The sequence below is a fragment of the Notolepis coatsorum genome (assembly GCF_963971535.1).
Source record: "Notolepis coatsorum genome assembly, chromosome: 1".
NCBI lineage: Eukaryota > Metazoa > Chordata > Actinopteri > Aulopiformes > Paralepididae > Notolepis > Notolepis coatsorum.
The window spans coordinates 123423013-123436422 of NC_140165.1; the positions used below are offsets into that span (position 1 = coordinate 123423013).

General features: G+C 45.8%; 1 protein-coding gene across 1 annotated transcript in view; it reads left to right on the forward strand.

Moving 5' to 3' along the window:
- fam189a2 (family with sequence similarity 189 member A2) overlaps positions 1 to 13410 on the forward strand; it is a gene marked incomplete at both ends in the record, with an annotated part of 86038 nt that overhangs the window by 15043 nt on the left and 57585 nt on the right. The window contains one exon of the mRNA XM_084338199.1: positions 4975 to 5031. Coding sequence (XP_084194325.1) covers positions 4975 to 5031 — 57 coding nt within the window. The remainder of the gene's footprint in view (positions 1 to 4974; positions 5032 to 13410) is intronic.

Sequence of the window (13410 nt, forward strand, 5' to 3'; positions counted from 1 at the left end):
AATATATCATGTATAGGGACGAAACGGCAATCGATAATGTATAATACGCGTCAGGGCCTATAGCGTGCATTCTAGGAATTACTGCTATACAGTCTAAAAACACTTATATTCTCGACGGTACTAACACGACAATGTATGAATGGAAAAATATAACGTTCCCACATCCGGAACGATAGATACCCGATGTTGCCAAAGTACAAACACAGTCTCAAGCGTGCACCGGTAGTATCGCGAGAGGTTAAGTGTTGGACTGTGGCGTCAGAGGAGACACTCCAGGCTGCACTTGAATGCACAGACTGGAGTGTGTTCCGTGATAACACAGCCAATATTAACGAATACACTGAAACGGTGCTTGACTTTGTCTGTACTCTGGTAGAAGAAACAATCCCCTCTACCACAATTAGAGTTTACCCAAATCAAAAGCCCTGGGTAGATAAATCCGTGAGGCTCTGAAAGTGCGCACCTCAGCCTACAACGCCGGGCTTGTGACAGGCAACATGAATGACCACAAGGTGGCGAGATACAACGTCAGGAGAGCAGTAATAGAGGCAAAACAGCGTTATAGGGATAAAGTTGAACTTCAGTTTGAACAGGCTGACTCTAGAGGTATGTGGCAGGGCCTCAGAACGATGACAGATTACAAAGGCACCTCCCTCAAGCTGAACAGTGACATCTCCTTAGCAAATGATCTCAATACCTTTTATGCGAGGTTTGAGGCTGGGAATAACAACACCAGCTTACAAACCACTGCAATGGAGGGGGGGGGGGGGGGGGCTGCTGATGGAGATTCAGTGTTTAGGATAACAGAATATGAGGTGAGGAGGACCTTTAAGAAAGTGAATATCAGGAAGGCAGCAGGACCGGACGGCATCCCCGGCCGCGTCCTAAAAGTCTGTGCCGACCAACTGGCCCCGGTATTCACTGACATATTTAACCTGTCCTTAGAACAGGCTGTCATACCCACCTGTCTGAAGAAGTCCACCATTATCCCTGTACCCAAACAATCTACGCCCGCTTGCCTCAACGACTACCGCCCTGTAGCTTTCACCTCCATAGCCATGAAGTGCTTTGAGAAGCTAGTGAAGGGCTACATCTGCTCCTCCCTCCCTATCAACCTGGACCCCCTGCAATTTGCATATCGCCCCAACAGGTCCACGGAGGACGCCATAGCCATAGCCCATCACACCTGGACAAGAGGCAGGGGAACTATGTGAGAATGCTGTTCATCGACTACAGCTCAGACCTCTGCCAGTGGGTCTTGGACTTCCTGACGGGTGGACCCCAGGTGGTAAGAGCAGGCAACTGCACCTCCTCATCCATCACGCTCAACATAGGGGCCCCCCAGGGCTGCGTTCTGAGTCCCCTCCTCTACTCCCTGTACACACATGACTGTGGCACAGCGGAACAACAACACAATCATCAAATTTGCTGATGACACAGTGGTGGGCCTGATCTCTGCCAACGACAAGAGGGCCTACCTGGAAGAGGTAGAGAATCTGTTGCAGTGGTGTCAGGAGAACTGCCTCTCCCTGAATGTCAGCAAAACAAAAGAGATGATTGTGGACTTCAGGAGGTCGGGGGTCAGGGACTACAGCCCCCTCAGCATCGACGGGGCACCGGTTGAGAGAGTGAACAATTTCAAGTACCTCGGAGTTCACATATCCGAGGACTTGACATGGACCACACACATTGACAGTGTTGTTAAGAAGGCACGGCAACGCCTCTACTTCCTCAGGCGCCTAAGGAAGTTCCAAGTCAGTCAGAAGATCCTTAAGAACTTCTACTCATGCACTCATGGTTTGGGAATATCACCGCACAAGACCGTAGCAGACTACAGAGAATGGCCCGTTCAGCCGAACGCACAATTGGAGGGGGGCTTCCCACTCTCCAGAACATTTACAACAAGCGGTGCATGGGTAAGGCTAAGAGAATTATCAAAGACTCCAGCCACCCAAACTGCCTCTTTGAACTGCTGCAGTCAGGCAAACGATACCGGAGTCTCATGGCAAGCACAGAAAGACTCAGAAGAAGCTTCTATCCCCAGGCCATCAGGATGCTCAACGAACAATAACACTATGTAATAGGGCTGGGCGATATGACGATATTATATAAATATTGGGTACAGTTCATCATCATTCAACGATACACTTTTTAAACGTATCGTGGATATCGTGATGTTTTGCCCTCGCGGCTGAGATGACTTACAAGTGCAGTGCTAAATGCTTTCCTCTCCCTCTCGCCTCTCCCTCTCGCAGAAAAAAAGTCAGTCACACACACACTTGCCCAAATTTCGTCATTTACACACACATACACGCACGCAAGCGCACACACCTAGCCAGAGAGGCGGTGGCTCGGTGCTAGGGATGCCCCCCGAAACTCTGACGTTAACGGTACTGCTATCGGTAGTCTATTGAGCGGATTAGCTACGGAGCTAACAGACTAGTGTACCATCCATCTGCGACGCAACAGTGGACACGGAGTAATGTTAACGTTATGTCGAGTTCATACTACACTACACGTATGAACTCAACACAACGTTAACGTTACTCCGTTTCCATGAAGTGTTTAATTAGCAGCAATCTGTTGTTGAACATTTTACGTTAACCGGAAAAAACCGGAAATAAAATGCGAGGACAGGAAGCCGTCATTAAATCGTTGTAGTCATATTGTAGTCTTTTAGTCTTATTAACTAAAAGATTTTAACAAAATAAAAAGCAGCAGCACTATTGGATAACTGAGTCATGTTTGCTATGTATTTCTTTCTTTAGGGGAGTAGGACATTTGTTTCACAGTTTTAGCATGATGTTTTATAGATGGCTAGGTTAAACACAGGTTTTTGTTTTTAGGAGGGGGGGTTTGATTTGATTGGATTGAAGTTTATTTGCAAGTATGCAACACAACAAACAAACATCAAGTACAGATATAGCCTTAAGCCGTTCAAATAATAAATGTATACATAAATAAATAAACAGTTACAATATATAATCTAATAATCTAAATCTAATCTAATATATAATCTAAAAAATGAAAGGCTAAAATGCTAAATATATAATCTAAGAATCCAATCATCTAAATCTAATATATAATATAAAAATGCTAAATGCATGAGTCTTTTGTCTTTAATGTTAGCTTGCAAACTCAAATACTGTCTTGGTAAACCTCATAATGAATTGTTTGGGGAAAAACATCGTGATGTGTATCGTGTATCGCCGAAAGGTCAGAAAATATCGTGATATCATATTTAGGCCATATCGCCCAGCCCTACTATGTAACAACCATCAAATGCACTCACAGCACACACATCCACACGCACACACTCACTTTAAACAAAAAACTCACTTTACACACTTTAGAACACCTAAACACACTTTATATTTATTGGTAAAGAATTTGCACTACAACCCATACCTCATTACACCTTACTGTAAATTGTACCTAAATTGTACCTCATCCCATTTCTGCTTTGCACTATATAGTATATTGTATATTAGTATATTGTATAGTATATTGTATGGTAACTGAGTTACTTCTACTCTGCATTGAACATTGTACATATGTACATACTGAACACTTGTCTCTATGTACGTGACTTATTTTTTTTACTTGCTATACTTATTTTATTTTATACTTATCTATTTTTGTCTAGAACAGTCTCTGGAGCGTAACAGAAAGAAGCATTTTGTATAAAAGTATTCTGTACTTCTGTATAGGGCTGTCCCCGACTAAGGATTTGGATGGTCGACTAGGATTGGCCAAAATTTGCCGTTAGTCGACTATTGGTCGACAAAAAAATAAATAAAAAAGTATATGTTTTATTTTTATTTTTTTTTATCATTCCATTTGGGCTGTGGGGGGTGCTTAATGTCTGAAGGAGTCGACTGAAGGCTTCTTGTCCTCTGCAAAAGCATGCAATTGGTCCACTGATGGATACATCTTGATATTTGTCTAGTATAGTGTGTTCATTAGATGGGTGAAATCCTCTTTCAGTGCCTCTGTGCCTGTTTTCGTAGGCAGTTAGCCTCTGGTATACGTGCCACGCTTCTATGCCTCTTTTCTTTTGAAAAAAAAGATTAAAAAAAAATATATATATATATTAATATTATTATCTTTTTATTATATTCGACTAAAAGGTTGGCCAGTCGACTACGGCCCCTTTCGACCGATTAGTCAACTAATCGATTAATAGGGGTCAGCCCTACTTCTGTATGACAACTAATAAAGAAACTTGAAACTTGAACATGAATGTTGAATGGGCCATAGTAATGTCGATATAGCTATAATATTAAAAAAGTTATAGCCCTGCAAATAAGGTGAGCCACTCCATAGGCTTACAGCACTGGCAGAGAGTGGTAAAGATGGGCATACTGCATGGCACCCAATGTGTTAATTTGTTAAACATATATATATTTTTAAATATATATTTACATAATATTTATTTAAAGATATGTGTGTGACTGACTGTGTATATATATATATGTTGTTCTAAATAAATAATAATAACTATTTGTATAGCACCTTTCATACAAGATGTATGATATAAGATGTAAATAATAATAAAGTAATAATAATACATTATTTATTTATTAAATATTAAGTATTGATTTTTTTTTTTTTTTTACAACTGAGGTAGGTAGATACATTTTTTTGAGACTAAAGTACCGAAAAAAGTACCGGTATCGATTCACAGGTACCGGTACCGGTTCAAATGTGAACGGTACCCATCCCTAGTGTGTGTGTGTGTGTAATGTATGTCTGTCGTGAGTGGTGCCTGAATGCTTTCCTGATTTTCAAAATGCATGCTATTTCTGTAAGATAATTCTTATAGTGATGTAGACAAAATGTTGAGTTTTTTTAATCTTGATTTTGGCATTTCATTATCTGTACTACCTATAGATCACTGATCTATAGCGTGTGCATAGCGTGGACATGCAATACTGTATGTAAACATCTCCGTCCTCCCGTGTGTCTGTGCAGGTGATTCTGTCCGGGATCGTAGGCCTCACGACATGGAGACGTCCTCTGCTGCTGCTGGTGAGACACACCGTGACACTGTGACATTCAGAAGCATGTGTGTGTTTTTATGTTTCAGGGGGAATAGTGGTCTCTGGCTCTCTCTGGTGGTTCTGACTCCAGGTCAGTTAGCTTCAGGGGGAATAGTGGGTCTGACTCCAGGTCAGTTAGTTTCAGGGGGAATAGTGGTCTCTGGCTCTCTCTGGTGGTTCTGACTCCAGGTCAGTTAGCTTCAGGGGGAATAGTGGTCTCTGGCTCCGTGGTTCTGACTCCAGGTCAGTTAGTTTCAGGGGGAATAGTGGTCTCTGGCTCGTGGGTCTGACTCCAGGTCAGTTAGTTTCAGGGGGAACAGTGGTCTCTGGCTCGGTGGGTCTGACTCCAGGTCAGTTAGTTTCAGGGGGAATAGTGGTCTCTGGCTCGGTGGTTCTGACTCCAGGTCAGTTAGTTTCAGGGGGAATAGTGGTCTCTGGCTCCGTGGTTCTGACTCCAGGTCAGTTAGCTTCAGGGGGAATAGTGGCCTCTGGCTCGGTGGGTCTGACTCCAGGTCAGTTAGTTTCAGGGGGAACAGTGGTCTCTGGCTCGGTGGGTCTGACTCCAGGTCAGTTAGTTTCAGGGGGAATAGTGGTCTCTGGCTCGGTGGGTCTGACTCCAGGTCAGTTAGCTTCAGGGGGAATAGTGGTCTCTGGCTCGGTGGGTCTGACTCCAGGTCAGTTAGCTTCAGGGGGAATAGTGGTCTCTGGCTCGGTGGGTCTGACTCCAGGTCAGTTAGTTTCAGGGGGAACAGTGGTCTCTGGCTCGGTGGGTCTGACTCCAGGTCAGTTAGTTTCAGGGGGAATAGTGGTCTCTGGCTCGGTGGGTCTGACTCCAGGTCAGTTAGCTTCAGGGGGAATAGTGGTCTCTGGCTCCGTGGTTCTGACTCCAGGTCAGTTAGTTTCAGGGGGAACAGTGGTCTCTGGCTCCGTGGTTCTGACTCCAGGTCAGTTAGCTTCAGGGGGAATAGTTGTCTCTGGCTCGGTGGTTCTGACTCCAGGTCAGTTAGTTTCAGGGGGAATAGTGGTCTCTGGCTCGGTGGGTCTGACTCCAGGTCAGTTAGTTTCAGGGGGAATAGTGGTCTCTGGCTCGGTGGGTCTGACTCCTGGTCAGTTAGCTTCAGGGGGAATAGTGGTCTCTGGCTCCGTGGTTCTGACTCCAGGTCAGTTAGTTTCAGGGGGAATAGTGGTCTCTGGCTCGGTGGGTCTGACTCCAGGTCAGTTAGCCTCTGGCTCCTCCCTCCAACCCACAGCCTGTTTATCACATCTTGGCCAATGGCTTCCGTTAGTCGAGTAGATTTGAACACTCCCTTGATTTTCTCCAAAACCAAAATAGTTATTAAAATAGTTTTTTTTTCTTTTTCTCCTCACATAAATATACAAGCAAACATAAATAGAAGCAAACCAGTGCTGCTACTGTGTAATCTGGGGTGTGTTACTGTGTAATCTGGGGTGTGTTACTGTGTAATCTGGGGTGTGTTACTGTGTAATCTGGGGTGTGTTACTGTGTAATCTGGGGTGTGTTACTGTGTAATCTGGGGGTGTGTGTTACTGTGTAATCTGGGGTGTGTTACTGTGTAATCTGGGGTGTGTTACTGTGTAATCTGGGGTGTGTTACTGTGTAATCTGGGGTGTGTTACTGTGTAATCTGGGGTGTGTTACTGTGTAATCTGGGGTGTGTTACTGTGTAATCTGGGGTGTGCTACTGTGTAATCTGGGGTGTGTTACTGTGTAATCTGGGGTGTGTTACTGTGTAATCTGGGGTGTGTTACAGTCAGGGGTGCAGTGCTGGGCATACGCGGTCAAACGACGTTTGGGCTTCGTCACTGAGGCCGAAGTGCGCGCATCCTATTATTATGCAAAGTCTACACAAAAATGACTCGTCGCGGCACTTATCACCTAGACTTTGCATAATAATAGGATACCGACAACCAAATACAAGCCCTGTAGGTGGGGGGTTGCTTGATCTCTCGACTGGAAGGATGAGACAAGGTGTATCATCTGTTCTGTGTGCAACCGAGGGAACATGTATGCACGTGCGCAGGCGTTTGGCCTTCGCCCATATTACGACTGCACCCCTGGTTACAGTGTAATCTGGGGTGTGTTACTGTGTAATCTGGGGTGTGTTACTGTGTAATCTGGGGTGTGTTACTGCAGTGGTTCCCAAAATCGGGGTCGCGACCCAAAGGTGGGCCGCGAGCAGCCACGGGAGGGCAGCGAGATGATTTATAAAAAAAAAATTTAAAAATCAATTTTTTTTTTAAATTTTTTGTCAGGCCACTGAACTTAGAAGCAGGCCAGGACAGTGTTTCTAGTTGTATTCTAAAATTCTATTCTATTGTATTCTAAAATGTGACTATATGGTTTTATATTAACTTAATAAATAAACAAAAACGAAAAATCTACTTATTTCAACGAACATTTCAAACTAAATAACAGATTATGCACATAAAACGCTGAAAACAACCGAAGCAACAATAGTATTTTAATGAGGCTATTATTATTATTATCATTATTATTTTGCAACAAGTTAGCCCTCTCATAAATAGCACATATAAATGAATAACTAACTTGAATTAATAGGATTGAAGTGATATTTAGCAAAAAAAAAAAAAAAAAAAAGCCTGACGATGGGCATTGGTCCGCGGCTCTCTGATGCCTTATTTTCTGGGTCCCGGCCGGAACCCCTGTGTTACTGTGTAATCTGGGGTGTGTTACTTCCCCCGTCGGTTGGGATTACTGGCGTTTGCACACTGAACAAATTCTAGCTGACCCCTGGGCTGTGTTGAGAGGTCAAAGTTGGAAGGTCAAATGGTCTTGGTATTGGATGCCGTACCACCCTGAGGTCATGCGTCCGGCCCAGAGCCTGTTGACCAAACATTTAACCCTTTCACTGCCGCGCACTACCAAACGGTTAACCCTTTCACTGCGACAACACACAGAAGGTTAACCCTTTCACTGCCACACGACAGCAGGTCAACCCTTTCACTGCCACACTACAGAAGGTTAACCCTTTACTATCACACTACCGACGGTTACCTATGGCCAAATCCAGTCACCCTGTTTTCCATGTGCAGTGGCTGTATGGGACACGGCACAGATGACAGGAGTTCCTTCAATGATTCACGTCGACGGCCCCCAGATACATACGTTTGTCCGAGGATCCCCTATAAGATTAGGATTAGGGTAATTGTGCGAACTAGTAAGTAAGTAAGTACGGTTTATTTATATAGCACCTTTCACAGACCAGGGTCACAAAGTGCTTCACATATAAAAAAATCAATAAAGAGCAAGGATAGCAGCAGGTTAAAAAGAAAGTAATAAAAAAACGTGAAAGAAAAAGAAAACAGATCAAAAGACATGTACAAGATTTACACAGAAATAGTTTAGCCACAGTCTTTAGCTGCTTTTTAAACGTGTTTACCGAGACCACCGATCTTAGGTCCAAGGGCAGAGCATTCCTGGGGGCTACGGATTCGAAGGCTCGTCACCTTTTGTTTTTAATCTGGACCGGGGGAACAGCCAGCAAGCCCTGGTCAGAGTGTTTGTTTAAAGTGAGTGTGTGCAGTAAGTGTAGATGGATGGGTTGATGGTGTTACACACACCTATTTACCTCCGCCTGGCTTATAGGATAACCTTACGTTATAGATCGTATAGCTTTACGCTCTGCTCTATTGGAACACAGGAGCTGAGCAGAGTGAAAAGCTCGACAGATGTACCCGCTGAGGCCCCCTACAACCATCAGAACCGGGGAGGACCCGAGCCCCCCGGCCCTCCCTAGTGGAGGACGGGAGGGAGATCTGATCCGACTGTGCGAAGAGGGTTAAGCACCTCAAACGCACAGGGTGAGCAGACCGTGGGACTTACCTTCGTTCAGAAGGACCCGCGACCACTCGGGCGCGCATCCCACATGCCACCAGGGAACGGATGGGAATCCAAAAAAAACCTGTCACAGCCCCTAACATCACGGGGTCGAAGGTCAAGAACCCAACCCGTGGCAAGGCTGCAGCAGTGGAGCGCGGAGGAGGTCCCAGCCCTAGGACAACATGAGGACTAGGACCCCCCGAAAAAATGGGGCCTGGTGAGGCCAACGAGGCCGCGGCATCGAGACCCCACCAGACGGTCACTGGTGACACCACCCCCCACATTGCCAGCGTATCGGACAGGGCCCAAATCAAGAGCAGGCCCTTCCCCCCTTGGCACGCCGCTCTGAAGCACTCTCCTGAAGAGGCTACCCCCCCCACAACACCGTGGGGCCAGTCGGCGTGCCAGGGAGACAACCCCCAAGGAGGTTGATCCCTCAATTTAGGCAACAGGCCCCAAGAGCAGAACTCAACCTGTGCCTGGAGCACTGCGGACTAGACAGGCGCCTAAAGGGTCTACTGTGAGAACAGTATCCCGGCGGAAGGGGTGTTTGGTATGCTGTGCACCATGTCATAACCTCCACAAACCCGACCCCCCAATCCAGCGGGGTCGAGGTTCAAAGAAGAGGCTGACACAATTGGCAGACGTCATGAAAGATGCGGGGGCATACTCTCGGGCAGACGGGGTCAAACCCGGCCTCAACCCGAGAGTCGACTCTGCTACCAACACACCGGAGAACCAACCACCCCCCTATGTTTAGTTTAACAGGAGGCGGTTGTTCCCTTAACCCACAAAAAAACTCAGAAACATAACTGTGTGTATACACAGGCTATACAAGCAGCACAAGTGTTTCAGTTTTCAAAGGGTTAAACAAGGCCAACAGGTCGACGAGAACGAGTTCGGACCTGGGCCCGGCGGACCGGGACCTACACAGGGATGCCTAGAGGAGTTGACAACAACCTCCCCGACAGCCCCCTCCCAGCCCCGTCCTAGCAGGGAGGGAGGGGTGAAACAAATGGAGAGGGACCAAGCCCCTAACACAGCGCAAGGTACAACACAGTATGGACCAAGCATGTCACTGTTAAGGGCAACCCGTGGTGGCATACATATGACACACACATCCATGACATCAATCCCTGCGACGCCCGGCCCGACCCGGCATTTTCCCCCCGGAAAAGCACAAAGTCCTTCGGGGTACCAGAACAGCAGATCTGCGCCCCGGCGGACAACGGGTTAACTGACCTGGTCCGGCGCGACCAGAACCAGTCCCGCATCCTAGTCACGCCGCCATCCCCAGTCCTAAGAGGGGGGTAGGTACGCGTGTCGATCCAAAACATCACAGAGGGCGCAACCAAGACGGTCAGTATGCGAATGCACTGCTCCTGGTGGCCCACCTCATGGGCGTGAGACCCCTCCGCCAATGTTTTGATCTACTCCGTCATCTCCCCCCGGAGATGCACGTGAGCCGTCGAGTCTAACCTAGTGCACTGGTGCTCAGTAGAGATAACAAATCTCCTTCCCAGCCGCCCGCATAGAAAACGCTGTTTCTATGAATTGGGCAACCAAGGCGCGCCAGCCATAAAGTGGTTCCACATGGAAAGCACCCAGGGCCAGCGCTATATGCACGTCAAGAACCCGAAACACATCAATGGTGAATTCTAATAAGAAACACCAGACAACGTTTCCTCCATGCTGTCTGGGACGAGCAACAGGAAGCCGGCCTATAAGACACAGACACGGGTCTCATATGACGCGTCTGAGGGTAAAACCCAGTCAATTCTGCTCTTTACATAAGAGGGGAAGACAGAAGTTCCCCCAGAGAGACCTCTACGTGAGTAACAATTTAAAAAGATACATGTATAATTGGGCCAAGTGACCAATGGCCCAATACACACTTTAATAGAGAGCAGAGCAGAAAACAAACAGTTTTCGAATGCATCGCATCATCCAACTTGACAATGACAGTGGTCTGCAGCACAGAGCCTGAAAACTCACGGATGTCTCATGGCCAATAGGAAAAATGCGCCCAGTGACGTATTCCATGGCCGGGGGGAAATCCTGTGACCCACCCATCCTAACATGGAGTGGAACCAGGGAACCCCCCCCCCCTTCCCCCTCCCTGTGACGTGCTGACCCCTCAGCCGACAGGGAGACTGACAGGCAGGAGGTCCAACCTCCCGGCCAATCAGTAAAGGGGGGAGGGGTTTATTAGTCCACCCCTTATGACCCCTCACCCCTGATACGATGCAACGACAAAGCAGAGCCATGACACCAGTCGTAACGCGCTACATGAAAGCGCATATACCTGTTAGGGTAATAGCTTCACATTCTGCACGCCAGCCACAGACGATAACCTCGTTTGTGCAAAAAATGGGCTTTATACACGGCTTCAGGCTCATGTGCGAAACTTGCCACCTGAATTTTTACACCTTTACCCTAAAGTAAAGAAAAAACACAGACCAAAGAGAGGGGCCAAAGGCCTTGGTACAAGAGCTATACATGTAAACTTCTGTAGGCTAACACCTAATCCAGTTGTGGACTCAATGCCACGTTTATCTTAAACGTAAAAACTAGTGCTGTCAGGCGATTAAAAAAATGTATCTAATTAATTACAGGATTTGTAATTAATTAATCTAATTAATCGTATTTTAATCACATAACCATTTTATGCCTGATATTTATTTTTTTGTATCCACTTTTCTCCTTATTTTCTCCCATCGCCAATTCTCCCCTTCAATTCTCCCCTCCCCTGTCTTGAACGTTGCTAGACTATGCCTCCCACTGGTCGGCTGTAGTGAGGATAGAAGCCTTGCATCACGTGTCCCCTCCGGTACACGAGGAGGTAGCCTGTCGCATCTTTTCACCAGACAGCGCGGACTCTCAGTGGCGAGGAGTAACGCGTGGGAGGCTCACGCTGCCCCGATACTTCCTGTCTCTCCTGTACAGGCGTCACCCAACCGACCTGTAGGAGTCGCTGTCCACAACGTCCAATCCCCACCCATCGACGACGACTTTCCACCCGCTACCTCTGCCAATTGAGATAGTATGACGACTGGCCCAAGTCGCAGGCAATGCTGACTCGGAGAGTCGAGACCGGAGTCTCTTGCATTGGTGACGAGCACAATCTCCGCTACGCCACCCAGCCGCCTTTATGCCTGATTCTATATTCTATAATCATATTTCAAATTGTGTCCGGATGGCAGAATCTGTCATCTTCCATCTATTAATTTGCTTAGATTTTTCAGGTCTGGTCAATTTGAGCATAATGTTATTCACAGTCAAAAAAACATTAAGTTTAACATTAACATTTACTCTAGCCTAGTAACAGACACAGTATTTCTGACACTGGGAATACATTCCCTGAGATCCATAGATGTCCCTAGAATCAGATACCAAGAACATGCAAATGGCGGGGGTTGCTCAGTGACGTGCGCCCCAATGCGAAGCGCCGGTGGAGGTCAGAATGATCATCATCTTCTAGACCAGGGGTGGCCAACCCGCGGCTCGCGAGCCGCATGCGGCTCTTTGCCCGTCAATGTGCGGCTCTTCCATCCATAAAAAAAATTTTTTTTTTTTTTTTTTTTTTTTACTTTTTTTTTTTTATGTCACTCATTCCATAAGGACGTAGAATAAACATTTACAATTTTTTTTTAAATGGTCCATTTGCATGTTCTTGGTATCTGAATCTAGGGACATATATGGATCAGTGTCAGAAATAGTGTGTCTGTTACTAGGCTTGAGTAAATTGTAATGAACCAAAGGAGAATATCAATTCTATTTAAAAAAAAAATTATCTTTGACTGTAAATAACACCATGCTAAAATTGACCAGACCTGAAAAATCTAAGCAAATGAATAAAGGGAAGATGATTAAACAGAAGGTTTTGTAGATACAGTACTGAATTCTGCCATCTTTTTTATAATGTAAATTTCTCCACCATTTTTCATCATATTGCAACACCGTTTTTTGCAAGACGTTCACAGAAAGGTAGAGAAACTAACTGTGTTCTGTTTTATGGCAATAACGTTCAGGTTTGTGGGAGATAATCCCAAAAAATAAGAGAAATTAAAAAGTAAAGTTAAAGAAGTCAGATGATTGACAGGGGCTGGTGTGAGCTGGGTAGGGTAGTTTTTCGAAATTTGAAAGCCCTGAGTCTCTTCCTTCAAAAGACTACACTCACTTTTGGCTGTGCCACTTCCTCCTGTCAATATGCGTCGGTTTCCGACTCAATGCCCTGAGATTTCTATAATCTTATATTTCACTAATAACAGTTCAAATAATTGGTAAACAAACATAATGCTGAAAATATACACTTTTACTGTATATCTCGGGCTTAAGAGGTTAACCCTGTGAGGCCCAAATTAAAAAGAAATTAGCAACTTCAGAGGCCAGAGGGTGGGACATATAAACACATTTACTATCAAATAGCATTGTGAGGCTGAACAACAGGACTAATTGACTATACATGTGCTTAAAGGGGAACTATCTTATAAATGGCTTTTTTCAG